Here is a 27,974-nt window from a genome sequence, read left to right as displayed (position 1 = left end):
ATCACACCCATTACAACTGCAGCATCTCATACTGCAGGGAAATCTTGCCCAATAACCACCCAGAGATCTCTAATATCACCTTCGTGAAGGTTAAATGAGATTGGTGCCTCCCAAGGGAAAATGCCCCATAAATGTCTATTTTTTATAGGCATCTTAAGTCTGCACTGGTCTCCATTGATTTACTTTGGCTTATATACATTAAGCACCCCTTGGGAAACATTGCCAGTGCGCACATATCTTCCTGCGATCAGAAACTGCACTGTAATTACAGCAAAAAGATCCATAGCAACTAATGAGTTCAGACCCATTGCGTGCTTTCTTGTTGTTGAAAACATGAAGCTTGTTTTAACTTAAGCACATCCTTGATTAGTGTTCACGTTCGCTTAAGGATGAAGACATTTATGGATTCAATCATTTTAAGTTACTGAATGAGCATTCTGCAAGCTGTCTAATAGAACGGAATTAATGCTTGGAATGACTCCAAAATCGTGCATTGTCTCGAGGGAGGGATTAAATATTTATGATGAGTGTTTGCAGTGAAATTCATGTGGAGGTTCCTGCAGCTTCAATATTCCGTTTAATTTATTTCTTTGTACTTCTTGCCTTGCATTACACAGGATTCTGTAGGTTTTTACTTGACTGATGGAGAAAAAATTACATTTAGTAAACCAAGGACCTAAAAACATAATTGCACTTGTCAGTGGGAAATGTTACGTGGAATTATGTTGAAATACATTGTGCATGCTGAGAAGGAAAGCATCAGACGTGGTCACAAATATAATATGAGCCAACAAATCATTGGCTGAATCTATCAGACAACAGCAGTGGAGAACATAGTTTTGCTTTGGTGCAGTTGGGCAATTGTACCAAAGAAAAGCTGTGAACTCCACTGAGTCCTAACATGTTCCATCAGCTTGGAAGTCTTAGGATTCAATAAAAATAGTGCCCATACTCCACTTCAGGTGACTCTTTGTTCTCATTTACTAGCTACCACAGCCATTAAACATTGATGAATGCAGATTGCTTTCATATTTTTAAAGAATGTATGGTTTTAGGTGTTTGCATAACAAAGTAAGCAATTTTTAGGTTTTTTGCTCTTGTGTTATTGAAGTAAAATGGCTTTGTGCATGATGGCTAAAGGAGATTTATTATTCAAGCCCCACCTGCAAATTATGTTGCTGTTAGTCAGCAAATGTTAGTCAGCAAAATACAAGGCAATCTATTTTCTTTAAGGTTATTGTTCCCATCAATTCGGGCATTCATTTTATTCCACCTAATGATGTGGTTCTAATCTTTTAGTTTAAAAAGAGCCTGGTCAGGTTTGTGAACTGATGAGGCTGCAGCTGAGTTGACAGTGATACTTTGGGGGAATCGGACAGTTGAAGACACTTCAGTGGGCTGTCATTGTTTTCGGTTTGGTAAGCTTTAAACTAAAAAATACGTTTAATGAAAGTGTGCACCAATTATTGAAGGGTTAATTGAGAAATTATGAAATATCCAAGGTGCATTCTACAATGTAAAATGCTGCAGATAATAATTAATTCTTAAATATCGTCAATGAAAAAGCAAATAATTTGAATATTTCTCAGATTCAAAGCCATGCAACAAAATAGATAAAGGTTCAAATTGAACCAATTAAATAATTTCATGTTTATATAATTTGAATGCATAAGAAGTATGTGAAATCTGGGTTATTTCTGGAACCAATGTGTGTAACTGTACATGTATGAAGTAAGAGCAATTGGGTTGGACAACAAGTGACAAATTATTTGGAGGAGCTCTGACTCTGTTGAATAAAATTCTGTAATTGCTCAGCCAGGAAATTTATTTCTGGTGGAAATTATTTTTCATCTATGGTCATAAATCATGACTTTTATTATTCTTTATCATTAACCATCAAGAATTCACAAAAGATTCATACCTCATGAGTGTAGTGATTTAACCAAGGTAGGCAATAATCTTGACCTCAAAAAGCTGGTCAAAAAATTGAATGTTTTCCCATCACGTGAAGAGAGCTCGAAGGACAGTTGGGTTGTTGTGGCTTAAGGAAGATAAGCAGAATTTTATGTCCAGTGATGTTGGATATTTACACTTTTAGTTTATTTCTACAAATGCGAGATTAACATAATTTGACCCTAGAACTATGCTTTTCTTATTTTACAAATATTTTACTTTACTCACAATTGGGACCTTAATTTATGAAATACATACATAATCATCCATCTATCCAATCAGTCACCTCGTGCTCTATCTTGCATCCTCTCTCTCTTTTTGTACTCTCTCTCTCTCTCTCTCTCTCTCTCTCTCTCCTCTCTCTCTTCTCTCTCTCTCTCTCTCCTCTCTCTCTCTCTCTCTCTCTCTCTCTCTCTCCTCTCCCTCTCCTCTCCCTCCCTCTCCTCTCCCTCTCCCTCTGTGTCACTCTCACATTCTCTTTCTCTCTCTCCCCCTCACACCCCCAACCCCAACCCCCTTCTCTTCCTCACAAATGGTATAATGGTGCAGATGGTAGAGCTGCTGCCTCAAGCTCCTGCGACTTAGATTCAACCCTGACCTCACGTGCCGTCTGTACAGTGTTTGCACATTCTTGCTTGACTGTGTAACTTTCCCCCGAGCACTCTGGTTTCCAGCCAGATCCCAAAGATGTGTGAATTGGTACTAATTGTCTACAGTAAATTGTCCTACTGTATAATTGAGTAGTAGAATCTGGAGAAGATCTGTTGAGAATGCAGGGAGAATAAAATGGAATTATTGTAGGGTAGTGCAATCTCTCCCTCTTGGATATTGTCTCCCCTTCTCTCTTTCTCCTGCTTTTTCTCATTCACTTTCTTTCACACATGCACACTCTCTGCATTCTCCTGTGCCGCTTTCTCCCCTCTCTCTCACATGTGCCACCTCTTTTTCTCTCACACACCCCTTCTCTCTTGTGTTCCACCTACCTCTATTGCACGCAATCTTCTCCCAGGTGCTCTCTCAAGTGCATTCTCCCTTTCACATGCAAATTCTCTGTCTCTATGCTCTCTTTACACATTACAGTCCATCTCTCTCTTTCTTTATTAATGTCTCTCACTTTCTCTCTCTCTCTCTCTCTCTCTCACTTTCTTCTCTCTCTCTCTCTCTCTCCGTCCTCTCTCTCTCTCTCTCTCTCTCTCTCTCTCTCTCTCTCTCTCTCTCTCTCTCTCTCTCATCTCTCTCTCTCTCTCTCTCTCTCTCTCTCTCTCTCTCTCCCTCCCTCCCTCCCTCCCTCCCTCCCTCCCTCCTCCCTCCCCTCCCTCCTCCTCCTCTCTCTCTCTCTCTCTCTCTCTCTCTCTCTCTCTCTTCTCTCTCTCTCCTCTACTCTCTCTCTCTCCTCTCTCTCTCTCTCTCATCTCTCCTCTCTCCCCCTCTCTCTCTCTCTCTCTACTCTCTCTCTCTCTCTCTCTCTCTCTCTCTCTCTCTCTCTCCCCCTCTCTCCCCCTCTCTCCCCCAAAACTGGAGATTGCAGATACTTGTGGGAAGAGGTAAAAAATGTTGGGAGTAAGCAATTCAGATTGGAAAAATGGACAACAAAGCAGTGGACGTTAAAACTGAGCTGTTGTTAAAGACAGGAACAAGTGGAGGTCAGCAAGCACATTGGAGGGTGGGTGAAGGGTGGATTATATGTTAAAAACAGTGCTCAAGTAAATAAAAACAGTATAACCTCATTTCTGCCCTCCTGCATTCCCTGACTCCCTTAATATCCAAATCTAGATTTCAGATTAAAATGTGGCTCGGCAACTCAGTTATTCTTCAGCCTTCATGCCATCGTTCAGTGATGGAAGTGAATGCCTTGATGGCTTTTGTGAAATTGTGGAGGAAAGGCTAAGATGCAAGTCTTTTTAGTGAACAGGGAATTAGTGTGTTTATTGCTATTAGACTAGCTAGATGAGATGATCTCTGGCAGTATCTGAAGAGAGGCTGCCTATGTTATTTCTTCCATGCATCTTCTCCTCGCCTAGTTCTTCTCCTCCAACTCCACAGCTACTCACTTTGTAGACTGTGGCAACGTATGACCCTCCTTCATGGTGAGCTTGCATAGCATATGGAAAGTATCATGAGACTAAGACATGCAGTGTTCCTCCTGAATAGCCCCCACAGTCAAAGGGCGGCACGGTAGCGCAGCGGTAGAGTTGCTGCTTTACAGCGAATGCAGCGCCGGAGACTCAGGTTCGATCCTGACTACGGGTGCTGCACTGTAAGGAGTTTGTACGTTCTCCCCGTGACCTGCGTGGGTTTTCTCCGAGATCTTCGGTTTCCTCCCACACTCCAAAGACGTACAGGTTTGTAGGTTAATTGGCTGGGTAAATGTAAAATTGTCCCTAGTGGGTGTAGGATAGTGTAAATGTGCGGGGATCGCTTGGCGGCGTGGACTTGGTGGGCCGAAAAGGCTGTTTCCGCGCTGTATATATATGATATGATATGATATGATTACATTAATGTACATTAATGGTCTGCATTTCATGTTCCCTGACTTTTCCACATTGGTTCTATTATCCCATTTCTACCAGTGTAAATAGGTATTTGATTACTCGTGCAAATTGCACTTGTGTGCTTGCGTCACACACCAATGACATATCATCAGCACCTTGGCCTTGTTGCACAGTAGCCACTCGGTTCATTGAGCAAAAACCTATGGAGGGATTCAGCGGGTCAGGCAGCATCTGTGGAGAGAAAAGGACAGATGACATCTCAGGTCGAGACCCTTCCCCGAGGCATGATGGAGTTACTGCCAAGTTATTTGACACTGACCTGCAAAATATGGTGTTCATAGTCATAGACCAAATGGACAGTGAGGGCACCAATATCCATCTAAGTTCACATCCTGTCCCTAAGTTCACATGCCACTACAGCAAAGTGGCATGAAGGTAGTTGGTGACAATCTATACCATCTAATATCTGGGGGCAATAGGATTGTGCAGACTCCTTGAAATCAAGTCCTTCAACAGCTACTTCATTACTTCCTTTAGGTTTAGTTTAGTTTAGTTTAGAGATACAGCGCGGCAACAGGCCCTTCAGCCCACCGAGTCTGCATCAACCAGTGATTCTCGCACATTAATACAAGCCTACACACACTCAGAACAATTTACACTTATACCAAACCCAAGCCAATTAACCTATAGACCTGCAAAAGTTTGGAGTGTGTGAGGAAACCGAAGATCTTGGAGAAAACCCATGCGGTCATGGGGACAATGTACAAACTCCGTGCAGACAGCACCCGTAGGCAGGATCAAACCCAGGTCTCCGGCGCTGCAAGCTCTGTAAGGCAGCAACTCTCCCGCGGCGCCACTGTGCCACCTGTAATCCTTAACAAACTTGAACTCTGGAAGGCCCTGTGGAGTCACAGCAAGAGTCAGAAGAAATCAGCAAATCACCTGCAATTAGTTGACATTCCCTTTAAACATCATTGCAAGGGAAAGGTCTTTCTTGCTGCTGAAATATGTACTCTGGTTTGGCATCCGTGCCCAAACAGGCGCAATAGAAATTAATTTTGCAGTTAATGAACCTAATATATTTTTTAATGAGGATGAACTGGATTACTCCGTGCCAGGTTTCTACCCCCACTTTCTCTGATCATGGCTCCCTGAGGAAGCAGGTTGATTAGTGTGCTGTAACGTCATTTCTTCTGCAATGCAGTGGTTTGTGCTGTGTGTGGTATATATATATATATATATGTATGCACATATTACCATTTTAATGGATTAATACTGTGAAACAAATCTATGTCATTCTTTGTGTAGTACCATAGAGCAACTGCTCACAATATGGAATAAATGTCACAAAGTTTAGAAACTGCAGTTTGTATGTTGGACAGAACACTCAATACATGCCCATTATATTTGTTGTTCAATATCCTCAGTAATTTGTTTACACATTACGTGCTTCTTGAATGGCAGCCACATTTTGCTAAGTTTGATGGACTTTGTGTGCAATCAATCCTTCTCACTTAACAACTGTTAATGCTGCAAGTGTCGCAGATCAGTTGGATAGGCTATTTGTCCAACTAAGCAGATGTGTTGTTTCGATGAAAAGATGATTGTTAGAAATTTTGTGGTGCAGTGTAAAGCTTCCATGTTTGATATGATTTCATAATCATGGAAAAACCATCTCTAAAAGAAAAGAAACTGGCTCCTCCAGAGTGCCCATCGGTAAATTGTATTCTGATACTTCATTGTATTCTGATACTTCATGTTTTTGCTGTGGTTGAGTATTTCGTACTGCTGATCATACTTTTGTTCTGTTCCTTTGTAACAAAGGTTTGGAACAAAGGTTTGAACCTGTCCAGGTTCATCTTGAACAGTTATTTAAAACAAGTCTCAGTGCTCTATGGACTGAACATTGAGGCGTACAATGACTGCTGCTGAAAGATTAGCAATTCAACTTTGCCTGAAATGTATTGGTCTTCCAGGGCAAGTAAATGCTGCAGACTAGCACATTGCAAGGTGCAGGAGTACGTGCTAAGCGAAAGACTGAAGGTTTTGCAGTGTGGGTATATAACGCTGTATAAGATCATCCTGATCTGGATGCCAAGGAATGGGGTCCTGTATAATAACCTCCTCAGCTTTTTACTGAAGGAATGTTGAAGAATGAAACATCATTGACACATTGACTTATGGTAAATATTGGAATCAAGTATATGTTTGCTCCAGGGTCAATGTAATGTCCCAAATTGTATAGCAATTTTTTAATAAATAAAATGTATTTTGGGGAAAGAAACATTGCACCATGCATTCATGTTGAAATATCCAGGTTGAATATTGGATCAGACCTTAACAAGATGGCAACAGGCTGCCCAGTAATCTGGTCTTATGTGAACCACTAATGAAGCAAAACTTGGAAGTTTAACAGATAGTTCTTATGTCTTCAATGTTGTAGGTAAGGTCTTCTTGCTTTGGGAGCAAAAATGAGATTGGACTGGGCAGGTGGAAGATTTACAAGAACAATCCTTGGTCCAGACAATTGCCACAGATGATGACCACTGTCCTTTTGAAATGAAAGGTGTCTATTCCCATCTCCTAGATGAAGCAGCATCCAAATTCACCTTAGTCATTGAAGCAGATTCTCTTGGGGACCAAAGGCATGTTTATATGCTGCACCTTCCAATCAATCAATTCAAAACAACTGAAGAGCTTCTTCCATATGAAAGATGGCATCATAAAGTTTGTATGTTTTAGGGCATTGTGCTGATAGTGTGCAGTTGACGCATGTATTGCACAGGCCAAAATAAATATGTTCCCAAAAGGTTTCTTGCAAAATTGAATGTGGTCCTCCTTATAATAACATGTGTGTCGAAGCCCAATGAATATGAAGAAGGTTACTACTTTTAGAAATAAAATCTTCAATATGTGAAAAATTCACAAAAATAATGTTGAGAACTACTGGAAAGTTTGACACATTCCTTCTGTCATTTTCTAAGCAGCAGATGAGAATGTTTCCCTCTTTTCTACTCACAGGTCGGTCCTGATCACCTTGACAAGTGTCGTTGTGGTTGTCATCACCACTGATTGGATCAGCTGGGACAAGTTGAATCGGGGATTTTTGCCAAGTGATGAGGTCTCTCGAGCATTTTTGGCCTCGTTTATCCTTGTTTTTGACCTCCTTATTGTCATGCAGGTACTCACAAATCTTTTAACTCTCTGAAACCTAGAATTTGTTTTCTACAGTTGTATTATGCACGATTCAGTTACCAAGCAAAGCAAAAGCCTTAAAATTAGACCTTTAAATTGAACTACATTATTATATTGCAATGTCCAGGTAACCATCAATATAAATTATTACTTACTCTAGACATAGTTCTATTATCCCATTTCTACCAGTGTATAAAGAACAAGGCATTTGTCTACATATTTGATTGCTTGTGTATGAACAGGGCACGGTTGGCTAATGAAGGGTGTCAGAGAGATGTATTTTCATATTTTCTTAGAATACTTCTATTTCTCCAAGAATTTTAATGCATTTGCTTGGATTTAAAAGGAATTACTACCACCAGTAATAAGCGTACAAAGTAAAGAATGAAAACTTGCCCACAATGACTGGCTGGGAGACACCTACCATTACTTGTTCTATTATCCATGCAGTTACCATGAAATAAAACATCTTTCCTTCTAAATTACTTCAGAGGTGGATGTTACAAGAATAAACCACCACCCATGTCAATATTGCAACTAACTGACATTCAGAACATTTATTAGATCCTAAAAGCTTCAGTTTACAGAGCTGACCTTAAATTTGCAGTATTCTTTGTCTTAAAATCCTGTAAAATGTTGTTGTAAATATTGGAAAATATGAGGTTATTCCTTCCTCTGTAGTTTGTTTTAGAGTTAGGGGCAAGGCTTTCTTCTCACTAGCCTTTGAGCCAATTTTCAATTTGAATTTATTTTAATTATTTCCCCACGTGCTCTCAGTAAATGATGAACATTGGCGCTTCATCTCTGAACTATCTATGTTTTGTGTTTAACTGGAGTATTTACTTGATATTTAGATTATAATAGGTATGAATATTATCTGGAGTCATGATGTTCCATTTTGTAAGATATTGTAAGGTGCCTGCATTTGTTCTACTTTTCACAGTGCAGCTGGAAACATGTTATCAAGGCTATTTTAATAGAATTAAGAGCCATGCAGCGCAGAAACCGGCCCTTCGGCCCAACTTGCCCATGCCAACCAAGATGCTCCATTTCAGCTAGTCTCACCTCCCTGCATTAGGCCCATATCCAGTAGAGTAAATGTTACCTTTAAGCTTCAACTTGTCAGGCGTGAAGGGATAAAAGTTCACATCCAGATTTCACCATACTTTTAGAAATCAACTTGTGGATATTTTTGGGCTTGTTTATGGAATGTAGAATTTGCCAGTAATACAGTGTGTGTTGGCCATTCCAGGAGACAGTTAAGAGACATCGATGGATTGGAAATCACAAATGGTCTAAATCAGATAAAAAACGGCAGGTTTCTTTCCTTCTGATACATTGGGGAAACTGATGGGCTTTTTCCAAATGTCTAGCAGTATTATGAGCAATAATACTTCTATAAACTTTCTTTTTCAAAGTTACAGTATTTTAATGGGTGAATTTAAATTCTTCAACGGCCATGGTGCGATTCCAACCTGTGTCTCAGTGATCGAATCCAGTCTAGTAATGTAAACACTAAGCTATCAAATTTTCATAATGTATAGCAAAGGCTTACAAAGTATTAAAAAGAAAGGCTTATATGTAATAAGCTCTTTCATGTCCCCTTCAGAACATCCGAAGTACTTTACAATCTATGAAGTCCTTGTGAAGTACAGTCTTTGGAGGAATACAGTAAATGTGTTAGTGAATTTGTGCATAGCAAGCTGGCAGAAACAGCGATGACTAAATAACCTTGCTGAAACATTCATTTCCAGTCAGTGCCATCAAAAGTGCCTGAAGTTGTGGCACACCTTGTACTCAGCCTTAAGATTCAGTTTCATGGACTCAGTGGAACTCGATTTCAAAAGTGGAATAACATTTAGGTAAATAACTCACTTTCAATTCCAGCAGCTTCAAATTTAGGAAACTTTAGATAATATTATTTTTGATGGGACTTTATCAGTAAAGTCTGGTAGTTTATGTAAATGAGTCTCATTAACAGTCCTCTGTCTACTACTTTAATTAACCTCTTAACTCTTACATAACTTAATTCAGTGATGCCCCCCACTTTATTCATGACTTGTGCAAGGGCAGGCCAGTGGTGCATGCAGTAGAGCTGCTACCTTACAGCGCCAGAGACCCGGCTTCGATCCTGACTTCGGGTGCCGTCTACACGTAGTTTGTACGTTCTCCCCAGACTGGCAGGAAACATGTTCCCAATGTTGGGGGAGTCCAGAACCAGGGGCCACAATTTAAGAATAAGGGGTAGGCCATTTAGAATGGAGATGAGGAAAAACTTTTTCAGTCAGAGAGTTGTAAATCTGTGGAATTCTCTGCCTCAGAAGGCAGTGGAGGCCAATTCTCTGGATGCTTTCAAGAGAGAGCTAGATAGAGCTCTTAAAGATAGCGGAGTCAGGGGGTATGGAGAGAAGGCAGGAATGGGTTACTGATTGTGAATGATCAGCCATGATCACATTGAATGGCAGTGCTGGCTCGAAAGGCCGAATGGCCTCCTCCTGCACCTATTGTCTATTGTCTCCCTGTGACCACATGGGTTTTCTCTGGTGCTCCGGTTGCCTCCCACTTTCCAAAGACATGTAAGTTTGTAGGTTAATAGGCTTTAGTAAATTGTCCCCAGTGTCTTGGATAGTATTATTGTATGGGTGATCGTTGGTTGGCACGGACTCCTTAAACCAAACAAAGCTCCGATTCCAGTGCCCTTTTTGCTTCCACTTCTTGGGCTTTATTTGTATACAATCAAAATTTTTAATGATTATTATTATAGACAATAGACAATAGACAATAGGTGCAGGAGTAGGCCATTTGACCCTTTGAGCCAGCACTACCATTCAATGTGATCATGGCTGATCATTCACAATCAGTACCCCGTTCCTGCCTTCTCCCATTACCCCTTGACTCCGCTATCTTTAACAGCTCTATCTAGCTCTCTCTTGAAAGCATCCAGAGAATTGGCCTCCACTGCCTTCTGAGGCAGAGAATTCCACAGTGAGGCAGAGAATTCCACATGCTTTGGTTATTTCACATATTTCGCTTGTGTGTTTAAAAGAACATGCATGCTGGAGATCTGAAATATAATCATAAAGTTACATTGTGATGCAAGTGAATTTTCTCCATTTTGTATTCCTTTCATGAGGGGTTCACATCGGCAAAATCCACCTTTATTTTTTTTAACATCCAGGACTGAAAGCCTGTCCTCACCTCGCCTTCTTAATGCCACATTCATGTCAGATACAGCTTGATCCTAATGTGCACGAACCACTTCATACCTAACAACCTACTTGGTGGCTGGCATGGGGCAGGCGGGCTGAAGGACCCGTTTCTTTGCAGTATGACTTCGTGAGGAAGAGGAAATGCAAAATAAAACAAAACAGGTCAAACAGAAATGACTGTCATTTGGAAATTGAGTTATTTTCCCTCTGAGATGTGTGATAAATTAAATAATTTAGGTGCTGAACATTAAAAGAGAACAGGTAATATAGAATACATGATGTATGCAGAGGTTTTATGTAGGTGGAAATAATTTAGCATGCTTGGGTGAGTTACCCATTTCTGCGAAGCCAAGCATGTTAAAGAAAGGCTCCATATCCCCAGGAAACGATCATATTTTCTCCTTTTCTGACATGATCAGCAAGCCTTTTGCAGTTCTCTTCTGTCATATAACATAAACATTAATTTGATATGAAACCGACCTGGAGCTGACAAAGCAATAAATGGAAAAAAGATTGAAGAGTTGGAAGCGAACCAAGAGTCTGATAAGAGGAAAGCTGTTATCAAATCAATTGAATATGTGTGAGAATGATATGGTACATAGGTGCCCCTGTGGTTCCTAGTAAGATCATGCTCAACAGAATGCCAAAGACCTCAGAAAGTATCACTCAAAACATCTTGTGAGAAGCCTGGAAGTGAAAGATTGTTGTTATGTTTTGGTAGGCAATCACTTAGCTTTGAGGAAGACTTGCTTCCAGTCCAGTGGAAGTTGCCTGTGCGTGGATTATTTTAATGTGGGGTGGATGTTTCACACCAGCTACTGCACAGACCTGATAGAACAAATCTCCAAACCTATGGCCCAGTTGATCAGAAACCCATAGCTGTGCAAATATCTGGTGCGCGCTCACACACACACACCACATTGAATTATAACTGTATACGCACATACATACAGATGCATGATCCTGCCCCATCCATTTCCTCAGACCACTCCAGCAACAGCTCACCCACCCTCCCACCTTCAGTCCTCCCCTCCCTTGGTCTCTCCCATTCTCTTGCTCCACCTTCATCTCAATGCCTACCTCTCCACATAACCTCTTTCTTCATGGCCTATACCTTCTTCCTTTCCCTCTAAATCCTCCCACTCCCCAAAATCTCAACAACCTCTGTGCGAGGTTATGTCCCAGTTTTCAGCTGCTGGCTGCTTGCCTTCTCTAAAGGTGAAGTCACCCAGTGACTACTGCTACTTGCCCTCTTCAGGGATGTTTCCTGAAGGCCACTTCACTTCTTTTTCCTGACCTCCACCAACAGCTGTGCCACCACTAGTCGAAGCATGTGTGCAAGGGCAGACTGAACCACCATATACTGGGGGTTTATTTTGGTGTTTAGAATGGAGGACAGAGAATGCGATCCTCTCCTGGTCAAACCACAATGATAGGAAGCCAATAACTACCGAGAGGCCAAGTACCAATAGAACTTAATTTAAAATAATGGATGGAAAAATTGAAGGGAAGTTGGAGAAAATTATATCACTCATTCAGTTTGGAACTCGCTGCCTAAAAGTGGTAAACGCTTTAACTGAAAGCTACAGCAGACCGAGAACTGGGAAGTGGGATTACTTTAAAGTCCATTTCTGGCTGGCATGGACACATGATGAACACGACTCTTGGAATCTGTCAGCATGGATAAATACAAAGACTACAGTTAAGAATTTGACATCGTGATCTGGGCATTTTTTAAATTTAAATACACAATGCTGACATCTGAAAATATGATAAACTACTTTCAGAAATCACAGCAGGCTGGATACACCTCAACAAGGCCCACTGGGCTTGCTGTCGCCCACAGTTCCTGCAATGATGGGCTCAGTAGTCACACCCATGGGTACTGTCTATTAATGGAGGAATCAAATTGGTGATGATTAGCCTCGAAGAGAGGGGTGGTGACCTTGACTCTGGAGGAAAAGGCATGCCCATTAAACAAGACCCTATTCCCAGTCTTCAGAAACACCATATCCTATATACGTTTGTCAGAAGAAGAATGCACTTGCAGGAAATCGTGATGGAAACATGTTCAATGAAGATCTTGTATTCTACACTCATGCCAAGGCTGTTCTCTTTGTTAAAGTACAAGCCATTGTGACTCGCAACCCTTCCACCACAAAATAATTCCAAATGATTGCTGCTAATCACTAAATATCCCCCTGTTTGATGCTCACTGCTTCAGAATGGTTAACCAGGCACTTTTCTCATGAAGGATGATTATACCGACACTATTTCAGCAAAGGAGAGGCCTTATCTTGGCCAAACACATTGTAAGAATAATGGCTTCCTTTATTTCTAATCATGTGCTCATAAGGGATCCTCTCAATGATACCTCTATTTCATTAACAGAAAAGGCACCCACAGCCAATGTGGTGGTTCATCAAAATCTGTTCCACATGCTCAAGGCAACGTATCCTGGCAGGATCTGTAACACATTCACCCTGTGGGAGATTGAGCAGCCAGACATCTTAAGAGGCCTCCAATGCCCAGGGATATGGTTTCCAGGGGGGAAAAAATCTCTCCTTTCCTGGCTCCCCAGTTCCGTGAGGTTTGCTTGCATTTCTGCAGAATACCACAACACCACCTTAACAACAGCCATGTGAGTTCCAGAATCAGATGCCAAAGGCATGCTCAAGATGCCTGTTAGATGTCTCCATCTGTCTGGTAGTATATTCCAGTATATTCCAAACAGAAGTGTAGATTTCAGCATTGTGCATTGAGTGTTTCATAATCTAATCATGAGTAAGGAGCGGTAAGTTCTAGAGAAGGAAGAGGAAGATATTCAAGGGGTCAAAGACCCATGGGAAGAAGATAAGGAATCATTCAAAGTGTTCAAAAGGAGGACTCCTCAGAGGATCCATCATGCCATTTACCTGTAGTGGGGAAGAGGAAAGCCACCACTTCAAAATCAATAAAGAATTCCCTTACAAAGAGATGTTTCTCATTGCCACTTACAGAGACAGACTTCCACAATACAGTTTCTATCGTCATGCAATTCTCCAACATTTACCCAACCATTCCCATAATATGACTGTTCATATATTCACTGAAGTGGCTTGCTGCAGAATCTATTATTAAATAGATATTATACATTAGGACAAAAAGTCATCTCTTGTTTTTGCCTCTGTTCCCCTCTGCAGGTATAATCATTGCTTCAACCTTTGGTAGGAAGCAGAGTAATCATAACACCTTAGAGTAAGGTATCACAAAATGCTGGAGTAACTCAGCAGGTCAGGCAGCATCTAGGAGAGAGGGTATGGGTGACGTTTCGGGTCGAGACCCTTCTTCAGACACCTTAGTAACGTACTTAGTAACAGCATTATCTGATTGAACTCCTAAGGATTTAGATATGCTCAGAGAGGCAAACATCTCTCGCCTACTCAATCATTAAAGAAAACAATCATAGAAATTTCTAATTCAAGGTCATCTTAATCCTTTGGACATGGGACAGCAGGAAATAAAATGGGAATAGCTACTTATTCTGGTAAGAAGCTCTTTGTTTCATGCAGCTTTCAGCAGAACAATCTGATCACATACCTTTTCTATGGCCAATCTTCCACAACACAGGAGCTCTGTCACATGAGTACATCTTCTTGCTTTCCCTTCAAGGTGCGGTCCAAGAATCCCTGTGCTAGCAAAGTGGCCGTGATAACTGGAGTGAAGTCAGAACAGGAAGGTTTAAAATATCAAAAGGACAAGCTATCTTGGCATCAAGACTCAGATGTAATTACTGACAGACCAACATATCAACTGTGGCATGAATTTGGAACTCCTGCAATTAAAAGAGAAGCTGCCATTCAGCTATAATCCTCAATGAAAATGAGAGATAGCCTGGAGCAATGTCACAGGGCACATATTCATTTACAAGCTTCCTAGACTAGGCACAGCAACCGTGCAGCTATACTGGCAGATGCCACAGTGATCTCAATTATACCCATCTGATAATGAGTGCAATCGCAAAACACAATCTGCCATTTATCATCTGTGGTGTGGCTTCACTGAAACGTATACCAAAATCATAGACAGTTAAAACGGAAAAATAAATTGGCAATCTGTCTTTATAATAAACACCCCAGTAGTTCTCACAATTTACATTCTTATACACTGGTTTACAGTTCCTCACCTGGGAGGCTGCAGTGTCTATTAGTTGAATGTAAATGGATGGCCTTAAAATCCTAGAGAAGGGCTGCGTCTGCCCATAGCCAGTCGAGAGAATAGTTTAGGATTTCTGGCTGTGTGGCACGAATGAAGATTATGCCAGCTGACGAGGGCCATGTGTGAACTGAAGCTGACCACCAGAGGAATGAGTCGGCAACCTCACTGTGCATAGTCACATGTGACAATAAAGTATTCCTATTCCTATTCCAATAATGTAACGGTAGGATAACGCTTTGCCAGCTTCACCTCCGTATCAATCAGCAAACCCATTGCTGACTGGTTTCAGACCCTCAAACATAGGTCGCCGTGGGCCTCATACCTCTGTTTTGAGACATCTCTCTATGCAGTGAGAAGAGGCCTCTGCTCTCGATAAAGCAGTGTGTGCGTGGTGTGTTCTTGCATTTGAGGGAAGATCTCAAGTATACCATATTGATTCTGTTGGAGATGGATTTGTTCACATTTGGCTCTCTTCTGGTTATGTTAGACAGCAATCTGCTGGCATGCTGCATCTCTGCTCTCGTGGAGGCCATTACGCAGTTCTCAGGAAGCAATTATATAACTACCGTAAACTGTGCTTGCTGGGGAACGAGGATTTAAGTTGCACTCATCTCTAATTTCAACAATTATTCCATTATCTTCCAATATCATATTGGATGATATCTTCCAATATCTTATCTACACACTGATGTAGATAAGTGACCATCTACTAGTGCTCATGTACAGTTCCCCAGCTGATGGAGATGGACTCATCCTGCAGGAAAGGAAGCATCTTATTCAGCTACATCATCACCTGGCATACATATATATATATATATATATATATAACATTACCCTAAATTCAAAGAGCCTCTTCCTGCGGGGCATTATTTTCTGCACACACATTAAACCAGGGGAACTCTAACTCTTACCTTCTCCCCAACTCAGGCTATCAGGAACAGAGGCCTAGGGTAGTGGTACAGCTCAAGGTGAGGTGAGGGGTAAGACGGTGTTGAGAGAGAAGGGAGAATCTAAGAAAGGAAGCAAGTGATGTGAGAGGAAGCCGAGGAAGGAAGTCTGAGGGAGGGAATAGTTTGAGGAAAAGTATTATAGGAACAAGGTAGGAAGACTGAAGAGGACGAGGGCATATGAATAGGGGTGGTGAGAAAAATAGTGTGTAGGTGTGATCATGTGTGCGTACAGCACTCACTCGCACATCTTCAATTTTCTTAAACATCCTTGTCACTGGATCGTGATCTTGCTCTGCCAAGAGTGTGGGACAGCTGGACTTTTACAGACTCCCCATGCTGAAAGAACTCAAGCTTAGTCCTCTTCCACACTTCTGAACTGGAGTCATCTTCAATCCTCAGGACCGTCTTAAGAAGAAGACGACATGTGAGTGAACTAAAGTCAATTCCTACCCCACCATCTCAAATAAGCTGCATTTTAATCACTGTAATTGTACATTAGCCAGGATGTTCTGGACTCACATACAGATAATCCAAACGTATTCCTCTCTTAATCCATCATGCAAAATCGATTTCCCTCAGTGACAGTGATTTGTAAACTGACCCAGGATGAGCAAAATATTGCTGAGATGCTATCTCTTTGCAGAAATGTGCATTTTGTTCACATGTCAAACAGAATTAATGGTTGTTCTTGAGATTGCCATGATCTTGCTTATTCAGCCCACTTTGCCATTGAACAAGTCATATCAATGGGTGGAGATAGGAAACCAACAGAGGCAATGAATGTTAAATAAATCAAAATTTTGTATGAAAGAAGAAGACATGTGAGTGAACTAAAGTAAATTCCTACCTCACCACATCAATAAATGCTAAATGTACATACCTCCTTCAATAGTATTTTGCTTCTCTGCAATTACTATTATTCTGGTAAAATGATTGGGATATTACTTATCCTGTCTCAAAGTCAAATCTTTCAACAGCATCTTTTCATTTTCTGCATCTGCAGAGGTGTGTTTTTTTGTTATCAGAAAGGGTGAAATAATATTGCCCTTTCATTTCAGTTCTAAACAGTAAAATGCTCTAAACACCAAGCCAGTGGCAGCGTGTGGTGTTGTGCAGGGAAGATTTACTGCTTTGTGAGAGCTGAAAATACACCTCTTCCAATCTGCATGCAATAAGTCAGCATCTGTAGTGTAGTCTGACAAGCCATGGACATAGTTAATCTATCACAGGGCGGCAGGACATATAATACAACAAATGTTTTCAGACAGGTTAAATTGAATTTTCAGCCACACACTGCCCACTTAGCAATCTAAGTGTATTTTTTCTTTCTAATTTTTGAAGGGGGAAATAGGAAAGAGCTCACACATGATATCAAAGTAATATTAAATATAAATGAGATATTGCGATTTGCAAAAATTAAACCATTTGTTGTTACTTTAAACGTCATCGTCACCTTTTAAGTAAAAATTGTTCAGCTTGTGTTTATATTTGGACCTTCCATTGCAAATGAATGTGAACTTCTGGTGGGAAACCAGTAGTGTGGGAATACATGGCTCTCCAGTGCTGGAGTGTGAGTTTGAGATCCAATGGATCTTTAACTTTCCGGTTATCTGCTCCACCCTGCCTGGTGGTCAATGCCAGCTGTTCGACAGAGAGGGACAATAATTGATCGCAGGAATCCAGCAATTAGCAACAGAAGAGGGCCACAAAAACCAGGTTATGCCTTGGAGTTAAGATGCTTATGGCTGTGAGTAGTATGAATCCTGGGGCAGCCAAGAGTCCCTTATGATATCCTAAATAGTGTATCATCCTTGTGCAATCATAAGACAACTGTAGGACAGGCAGCATCTCTGGAGAGAAGGAATGGGTGACGTTTCAGGTTGAGGCATTTCAGGTCTGAACGTCACCCATTCCTTCTCTCCAGAGATGCTGCCTGTCCCGCTGAGTTGCTCCAGCATTTTGTGTCTATCTTCGGTTTAAACCAGCATCTACAGTTCCTTCCTACACATAAGACAACTAACTGTAGGTGAGTGCCTTACTTAACCACAGATTAAAAGAAAATAAACTGTAAGAGATTCTACAATGTAAGAAGGCAAATTGCAAAGAAAGGATCCCTTGAATTTATTATAAAAGTTATTGTAATAAGAGAGTCAACATGATTTTATGAAAGAGAAATCATGTTTGATAAAAGCATTACAATTTTTTAAAGGATCTGACTACCAGAGTAGAAAAGTAGAAACATCTAAATAAGGTACAAATATAAAAACGGAAAATCAGACTTTGGAGTATCAAGGTTAAGGTGGTGTATTATTAAAAACAGAAAACAGAGAGTATGGGTAAATTGAGATTTTTCAGATTGGCTACAGATTAAAATCAGATCGATATCTTACAATTAGATATTAAGAATTTATATGAATAATTTTGATGTTACAGCTTTTCTTATTTATGTCATTTATGTATAATATGTTTTTCTCCGTTTGTCTGGATCTGTATGCCTGTGATACAGCTGCAAGCAAGATTTTCATTGTATCGGTACCTCACATAGTTGTGCATATGACAATAAACGTAACTTGGTTTACTGTTGCCGATGATACAGTGTTAGGTGAGAAATGAGCCACAAGGAGGATGTAACATGTTTGCATTGGCAGGTTAAGTGTGTAGGCTAGAAGGTAGCAAATAAGTTATAAAGTGGGGAAATGCATTTTAGTCTGAAAAATAGAAAAATAAATTTTAAATGCTAAGACGGCAGTCTGCATTGGTATAACCAACTTGGTGTAAGAAAAACTAATTTGCAAGTATAGTGAACATTTTGGACTGCAATTATAGCAGGAAATCATACCATAATTAAGAAACCCAGAATCACTGTATAAGGATTTGGTGAAATTACAACTGCAGCTCTCTGTACAATTTGGTCTCCGTCTATCCATTCAATTGATTCCTGAGATGGCAAGGGTGCCATACAACGAGAGAGTGAGAAAGACTGGCTCAACTTTCACTGGAATTTAGGATAGGAGATGATCTCATTTCATCAATGATTCTGACATGATTCTGAGAAGCTATTACTCATGCCTGTATGGTCTAGAACAAAAGGCCATTATTGCTAAAATGCACCATGCCATATGATAATATACTATTGTAATATTGTTTGCATTGTACTTGCTGTTCAGTTGTAATTATGGTTACTTAGCCCTGACATGCCATGGTGAGTCTATGTTAAATCTTAGCTACAGAATATAGGAGCTCAATCATAAGCGCTCAATCATTTAATACATTCAAGATAGAGATGGATACATTTTTGAATGCAATAATAATTAGAGAATATAGGTGGGAAAACAGAGTTGAGGTACAGGATGAGTCATTAATATCCGGTGTGCCAGAGCAGATGTAGAGGCGTGGGAGAGAGGGAGGGGGGGAGCGGAGTGGGAGGGTGGAAGGGAGGGAAGGAGGGGAGAGGGGAGGGGGAAGGAGGGGAGGAGGAGGGGGGAGATGGGGAGGAAGGGGGACGGGGAGTAAGGAGGGAGGAGGGAGGGGAGAGGGGAGAGGAGGGGTGAGGGAGAGGTTACCCACTGCTGTTATTTCTTATCTTGTGTTATACAATATAGAAGTGGAATTTGTATTTATTATCAAAGCTCTAGAATCTGCTGGGAAATCTGTCTGCCAACAAACCACCAGTGTCAAACCAAATCAGCTGCAGCGGATTGTGAACATGAGCTGCTCCATTTAAATTACTGCCCCAATTAATTTTCCAATCTTCAAGAATCATATTCATCCTCACAAAATAATCTCCCTTTAAGGCCTGTTCACACCTGTGGAGATGATCTTTATGGATCTTTCCCAGACTAATGCAACATTTATTGATACAATAAAAGTTAAAAAATCATTCAACAACATGAGTTGCATTCTTATGTGCATGACCTCCCTTCGCCTATTAAATAGATGACTGGAGAGCAGAACAAACTTTGTAGTTAAACAGCAGGCTAAAAGTTTCCCTTTCTTCTGTCAGCTTCTTGAGAAGTCAAGATATGAATATAGTTAATTTAGGCCAATTTTCATTTTTGCTAAAATGATATAAATAAAAACCAGGATACGGCAACTGCAAGAACAAAACAACTACAAAAAGTTATGAGTCTTTTAAAGTCTGTTCAGTTCAGTTTAGTTTATTGTCACATGTACCGAGGTACAGTGAAAAGCTTTTGTTGTCATAGAATCACAGAAATATACAGCAAAGAAACAGGCCTTTTAACACAACTGGTCCCTGCTGACCAAGTTGGTTAACCGAGCTAATTCCATTTGCCTGTGTCTGGCCCATATCCCTCTAAACCTTTCCTATCCATCTCATTTCTAGGTGTCTTTTAAATTTCATTTTCGTATCACTTCTTCTGGAAGCTCATTCAGTACATGCACTGACCTGTGTGTGTAAAAGTTGCCCATCGGGTTCCTTTTTAAATCTTTCCCTCCTTTACATAAACGTATGCTTTCTCGTTCTAGACTCTCTTACCCCTAGGAAAAGTTAGGGACTTTTTCCCTTACCTATGCCCTTGTGATTTTATAAACCTCTATAAGCACACTCCTCAGCCTCCTACCATTTAGAGAAAGAAAGCCCAGCCTATCCGTAAATTCTTTTTTTGCACCCTTTCCCATTTAATGACATCCTACCAACATAGTAGGGCAACCAGAACTTTTCACTGCACTTCAAACGTGGCCTTACCAATGTCTAGTACACTGTAGCATGATTAACTAAGTCTAGACTGTTGAAGGCAAACATAACAAATGCATTGGTACTGTGTTGGTACTTTCATGGAACTATTTATCGTGTAGGTCCTGCCCTAGTTTGTCTTACCCAAATGCAACACTTTGTATTTATCTGAATTAAACTGAATTAAACTGAATTTCCCATTCTTCGACCTGTTGATCAAAATCCTGTTGTAATCTTAGATAGCCTTCTTTGCTGCTCCCTGTACCACCAATTTTAGTGCCATGCACAAATGTACTGATCGCGCCACCTGCATTCATAATCAAACCATTAATATAAATAACATACAGTGAACCCAGCATGAATCTCTGTGGCACACTGTTGATTACATACCTCTGGCCTGAAAAGAACCCTTTCTTATTACCCTCTGAGTCCAAACTTCAAGGCAATTTGTACCTAGTTGGCAAGCTCACCCATGTAATTTAACCTAATAGTCCTACTATGCAGCACCTTGTCCAAGGCACAACTAAAGTCCACGAAGACAAAGTCTACCACACTGCCCTCGTTCATTTTCTTGGTAACTTCTTTAAAAAATCTCTATCAGATGCATGAGACATGATTTCCCATGCACAAAGCCACACTGGCTATTCCTAATTAATCCTTGCCTTTCCAAATGCATGATCCTGTCTTTTAGAATCCCCTTCAATAACTTACCATCATTAATGTGAGGCTCTCTAGTCCACAGTTCTTGGACATTTCCTTGCAGCTTTTCTTAAATAGAGACATGGCATTAGCCACCATCCAGTTTTCTGTATCTCCTCTGTGACTGGATAAGTATCGTAGCCAAGGGGCAGCAATTTCTGCCTTAGCCTTCCACTGATAAACTTGATCAGGTCCTAGGGATTTATCTACATTTATGCATTTTAAAACCTTCAGCACCCCCTTTTCTGCAATATGATCTTTCATCAAGACATCATTATTAACTTCCCTATGTTCCCTAGCATCCATGATAAATACAGATGAGTAATATTCATTTAACACTTTGGCCATCCACTGTGGCTCCACACATAGCTACTTTGTTGATCTTTAAGGAGCACAATTGTCTTCATCGTTACTTCTTTGCCTTTAATATACTTGTTGAATCTCTTAGGATTCTCCTTTATCTTATCTACCGAAGCTGTCTCATGCCCCTCTTTTGCCTTCCCGATTTCCTGCTTAAGTGTACGTGTACATCCCCCGTGCTCCGCAAGGGAGTATCACTCCAGAACATTGAGCTGCCGGTCTTGTCCCTCCCTAAGTGTTTATATTTTATTAACATCAACTGAAAGACATTGTGCTAGTTTTCTCAGTGATGCTATAGGCATACTGACCCAGATGTTGCAGTTGTAACAGCAGTGAAAATACCAGAATTCACAGTGTGATGATCACAGCAAGTTTATGATTTTGTTCATGAATATATTCTCTAAAAATGTTGATGTGGCTGTGTCTGACTCAGTGCCCCTCCACAGCATATTCTCCGAGCAGCCTTCTTTATCAGGATCAGGGAAAATCATTTGAACTGATGTGAAGTTCAGCCATTTCTAAACCTGCCCAACTGAGAAATAACCATAAACACTTGGATTAATTGCATGAGGTCCTTGTGTTCTTTTATTGACACATTAAGCAAAAATTACCACCAAGCAAACTATCTGAATTTATGAATACCAATGGAATTGGTGCATATTGTGATTGCATCATAAAAACATTTAAAATATATGGTGATTTTAACATTTTAAACATAAGAGGATTCAAAAATTAGATTTTTTTTGTTCATGTTTTACCATGAGTACTTATGCCACTTCATTCTGCTTTCATTACATGATGACTGCTCCAGTCTTTATTTCCAGCATTCAGTATAATATTTCTAAATATTATTAAAACATTGGCATTGTGAGAATACTTTAATACGAGCGGCTGTTGGACCAACTTGATGAGATTATAACTGTTGGATTCTTCAATCACCTTATACAATAGCTGACACCAACAGTTCAGTTTAGTTTATTATCATGTGTACCAAGGTGCAGAAAGGTTGTCAGAAAGGTGTACAATCCCGTCACATATCTTTGTGGAAAGTTTTCTTCAGTTAACTGCAAAACATTGGCAGTTTCAATTTTGCTGAGCGTATTATCCAGGGTTTAAAAGATGTATGAACTCCACTTGTGGCACCAGGATTTTCAATTATGACAGTCTTGGAAACCATTAATTTTGTTGCAACTGTGATGATCTTTATCAGATCTTTATTTTTGGATTGTTTTCTTTGGAACGTTGGAAGTTGAGGGGAGACTTGATAGAAGTATATAAAATTATGAGAGGAGTTGATAGGGATAGTCAGAATCTTTTTGCCATGGTGGAAATGTCTGACACGAGAGGGCATAGCTATCAGGTGATATGGGGGGGAGTTTAATGGAGATGTGCAAACCAAGTTTTTTATGCAGAAAGTGATGGGGCCTGGAAGGCACTGCCAATTGTCACGGTGGAGGCAGATGCAAAATTTAAGAGGATATTGGATGGGCAAACGGAAGTGCAGGGAATAGAGGGATGTGGATCATGTACAGGCAGATGCGTTCAGCTTAACGTGGCATCATGTTCCGTACAAACATTGTGGGCCAAAGTGCCCGTCCCTATGCTGTACTGTTCTATGTTAAGATTTAGTTTGTCTTGAATGACATTTCAAATCCACAAGTAATTATGTTATGGTTGATGTTTATATGTTTTAATATCTTTCAGACTTTACAAATGTTATCAAAGTTCGATAAATTCCATGGTTATCATTTATCCTCAGGGAGAGACATATTTTACCCTTGACCAGTGCCCATTTCATTGTAAAAGGTAGTAGGTTAAAAACAATGTACCTAACATAAATCAGAAACGTTTAATATGGCAGAAGATATCCTCTGACTTTGTATTTGTTAGTACTGGTATCAATTCCACTTGAGTCAACTGTGCGAGTTTCCAGATATCCATTCCTGTATTCTTATTACGCTGGTCAAATGCACCACCATAAGCTTTATATGTGGCTCCAGTGAAGACAATAGCCTCACGTTGGCAAAGGCTATGTTTTGTTGAGAATCAGGAGATTGCTTAATCCTAGTAGTTCATTGAAGAAAGTAGTAATTAAAATGTCACCATTAGCAAGAAGATGGAATGAGTAGACATTCTCAATATGTAAAAAGAGGCTCATATATTTATAAGTTTTGGATATTCCATGGCAAATACAATCGTATCAAAGAGAGTTACGATTTCTGTTGAACCTTCACATATAAGATTATTGGGCTTGCAAACATCTTGTTACAAACTATAATTTGGTCCAAAATTTCTACTTAAATTATCTTTTGTCTCAACGGTACGTTCTTATTCTGCAAAGAATGTGAATATATTTCAATTTATTCTCATTTTTTAAATGCATGTCACTGACTTGTTAGTAACAGAGTTTCAATGATGCTGTTGCTATGCAATCCAAATTGGCAAAAAATAAATTGAGAAAATCAAAGTGACCTTATAAAGCTCAGAATCATATTTGAACTGATTTAAATTATGTCCCTGTCATAATTGCAAATAACTTTCATCATGTTAGGCAGGTGGGTGTGTAAATGTCTCATAATTCCCCATCTTCCTCCTCTTCCTCCTCCTCCTCCTCCTCCTCATTCCAGATTAAAAAAGTAATAAAGTTTAGATAAAGATTAAAATCTATAGCAAACTATTCATAAGAATTATGGAATTTCAAAATTAAAAGATCCAGTTAATCTGTTCCATTGACTTTGAATTATTGATTGCCTTGCTATTTACGTACTCCTATTCAGAACGATCATATTTTTAAAAAGTCTTCATCACTTTAGAATATTATAATAGGATAGCAAACTTTGCTTTAGAAGCAAAGAGGTCCCAGGAGGAAAGCAATGGGAAATGTAAATCGCATAAGACATTTACTGCAATACACTGGATATGGAACACTTATAGCTTAACATATGTTATCAATTTATCTTTAATGTCTAATTTCACCCCATCCCCCATGTTTTAAGGTAATGGATGTTAAGCCATAAATTTTGTTTGTTCATTTTTAAATTTGGGGATTTAATCTAGCACATTAAATTGCCACAGAAAATGTTATTCTTTTGCCTCTTAATCTGTCACTTGGGATCAAAGATGATTTGCATCCACTGGTTTTATGGATTCTGAGATGATGGAAGTTGCCATGGTGGGATCTGCAGACTCTTCCACAGATGGGGCAGGAGGTGCCTGATGGGCTCGGTGGGTGGTTCATATGATGGTACGCTCCTTCCGCTGTTAACATAGCACCTCTGGATGGTGATGAGTTGTGTACAAGAGAGAGATAGAACAGGAGAGGAGCCGCAACAACAATCTCTCGTTGAACATCAACAAAACCAAGGTACTAATCGTTAACGTCAGAAGTGGAAGTCAGGAGCTCACGTGCTTGTTCTCATTGGTGGGTTGGCGGTGGAGTTGGCAGTACCAGTTTCAAATTCCTGGGCATTAACAGTTCAGATGACCTGTAATCATGAAGAAGGTGTGCCAGTGCCTCTACTGTCTGAGAAATTTGAATAGATTTGGCATGTCACCGAACACTTTAACAAACCTCTACAGATGCACTGCAAAAATATCCTGACTGGTTGCATTATGATCTGGTATGGCCATTCCAATGCACAGGAATGCAGGAGGCTGTACAGTGGCAGACACCGGGTACAAGGGCACGGCTCTTGCCACCAGCAAAAGCATCTACTTGAGGCGCTGCCTCACGTTAGCTGGATCTATCATCAAAGCTCCATCTCCAATCCAGGCTTTGCCTTCACACTGCTAACATCAGGTAGAAGGTACGGAAGCTTGGGACCACTCCAACAAGTTCAAGAGCAGTCACTTTCCGACAACCATCAGGTTATTGAACCAACCTGCACAAGCTTAATTCTACCTTGGCAATGGAACACCACAGATTATCTCTCGTACTATCAGGAACTAGTTTTCTAATTGTGTTTTGCACTAATGCCTTGATTTTGTTTTTTTGCAGTTCTTTTCTTTTCACTGTCCTATACAATCTGTGTGTGTTATATGTATAATTTATTCTGTGTATTGACTGAATCTATGTGCCTGTGCTGCTGCTGCAAGCAAGATTTTCATTGTGCCCATATCTCACCGTACTCATGCATATGACAATAAACTCAATTTGATTTGGCTTGTACCCAACACATGAACTAGTGGTGTCAAGAGTTTTTTATTGTCATACGTTCCAAACAGAGCAATGAAATTCTTACTTGCAGCAGCATAACGTAATATGTAAACATAGTACTCTGTAAACAATATAATAAACAAAAAAAACGCTCAGGATTACCGTCAAGAATGTTCCTTCTCCTCTTTGAGTTCTCAAGGGCTAGAAATCCCCAGGAGTCAGTGGGAATTATGCCATTTTTCAAGGAGGCTTTCAGTACTGTGTCCTCTGATTGCCTGAGTCCTGTGGTGTTCTCCTGTGACAGAACTCCAAATAAACTTTAGGAATCTGGTGTTGGACACGTGTGCGAAGTAGCCAGTCCAAACGGAGACTACTGACTGTGATAAGGCCTTTGTGCAGAGATACCAGCCTGGGAGACGACTCGTACACATATATTATTGAAAGGCCAACAAGTTTAAAATGTTAGCGAGTGTCTTTAAGATCAAATGTGACTCTAAGTCTACTAGCAGAGATTAAGTATTCTGCGCAATATACAAAGAGAAGTAATATACTACAAATCTTATCACAAATAGTATTGTCTTCATTGCTCAACTATTTTCTTTTCCCCCAACGGAGTAAGTAACTATCTGACCAGTTCAGCTGGATTCCTGTTTGAGTTATACATCCCGGAGCTGTATGTGGAATTTTGTATCACACATCAGATAGGTTGCATAGCAACACACAATCCCTGCCTAGCTGGAGCAGTTCATTGCCGGGTGTCCTGCAAGATGTGATAAGGTGCTATTTTAATGCAGTTAATTTTCTTTAAAGCAGTGACAAAGATTTCTCCTTATCACATAACCAGAAATCTCCTGAGTCTTTTAAAATTGATTTAAATACTTAACAGCAAAATTGTAGCGAAGCAATGCTATATTCAAATGGGTGACAAAATGAACACATGCAGGTTTTGCATATGATTAAAATAGCTAATCTTTGGATGAGGCAAAGAATGGTAGAAAGAATGAAATAATCATTGCTCAAGTCCTTAATGGTGATTTGGTTAACGGGTACCAGCGACGGTGTAATTGACAGGTTTCTTAACCATCTTTTTCCCCTTTTCCAGCAGACAGCATCTCCAATGTAAAAATAATAGAACTGAATTAAAACTGCAGATCAAGAGGAAATTCCTTTCACAGGCCTTCTTAACGTAATTGTATTTTAATAGAAAGTATATGAACTACATAAGTAAACCTATGTGCAGAGCAGTTCAATTGGAAAGGGAGGGCCAACACAGGTTCAACCATCATTCTTCAGTGATCGCTTCTTACAATATCCGATGAGATCATACCTCAATTGTTTTAAATTCCTGGGCCACAATACACTTAGAACAATATGCAACCTGCCAATTGCTGTAACAATTGAGAGTTGTTAAAGAATGGCTCGGTATCAATTATCGATCTAATAGAAAGGTGGAAGTGGGAATCATGTTTGGTTTAATTCCTGAGCCATTAATAAGACACAAAAAGATCTTCTGAGGCAAGTGCAAAATGCAGTTCAAAGTGGCATATCATGTCTAAAGAAGGATCCTGATCTGAAACGTCATCTGCCTATTCCGACCACAGATGCTGCACTGAGCTCCTCCCACAGTTTGATATTTTTCTGCAGTTTCTTGCGAATGCATATTGTTAAAGTAAGGGAAATGCTAAATGACTGATCCTTCTACAAGTTTCTTTATAGCTTCGAAATACATTCTCAGATTATATAAGATTGTACTATCACTATTAGCTAAAGTGCTTTACTGATGCCTAGTTGTGTTATTTACTTTGGGTATTAACAGTTTTCAGGGCATAACTGACCTTTTGTACTAAGTGTTAATATTGACAAAAGATGCTAAACACCAGTATTTACTGTAAGTAGTCTGTGTCTTTGCTGTTCTTGCGATGAAGTGTTTTGAGAATGGACGTAGCATGTGAAATGTGTCATCATTCAATATGATAATCTTATGATTCATTAATTATTTTATTAGTTCTCATTTGGGATATTAGACAAGTGCCAGGCTTTTCAATGCCCTCTTTCCTGATTCCTCCC

At 40.0% G+C, this 27,974-nt stretch overlaps 1 protein-coding gene across 3 annotated transcripts in view; it reads left to right on the top strand.

Annotated features, from left to right (window-relative positions):
• Positions 1-27,974, top strand: part of tmem117 (transmembrane protein 117) — a 247,047-nt gene that overhangs the window by 197,698 nt on the left and 21,375 nt on the right. For all 3 annotated transcript variants that reach the window (XM_078417298.1, XM_078417299.1, XM_078417300.1), the window contains exon 6: positions 7,467-7,626. In XM_078417298.1, the coding sequence (XP_078273424.1) occupies positions 7,467-7,626 (160 nt within the window). The remainder of the gene's footprint in view (positions 1-7,466; positions 7,627-27,974) is intronic.

Source organism: Rhinoraja longicauda, chromosome 20 (assembly GCF_053455715.1).
Source record: "Rhinoraja longicauda isolate Sanriku21f chromosome 20, sRhiLon1.1, whole genome shotgun sequence".
Lineage (NCBI taxonomy): Eukaryota > Metazoa > Chordata > Chondrichthyes > Rajiformes > Arhynchobatidae > Rhinoraja > Rhinoraja longicauda.
The sequence above is the reverse complement of the archived record's forward strand: the minus strand, read 5'-3'. Positions and strand labels throughout refer to the sequence as shown.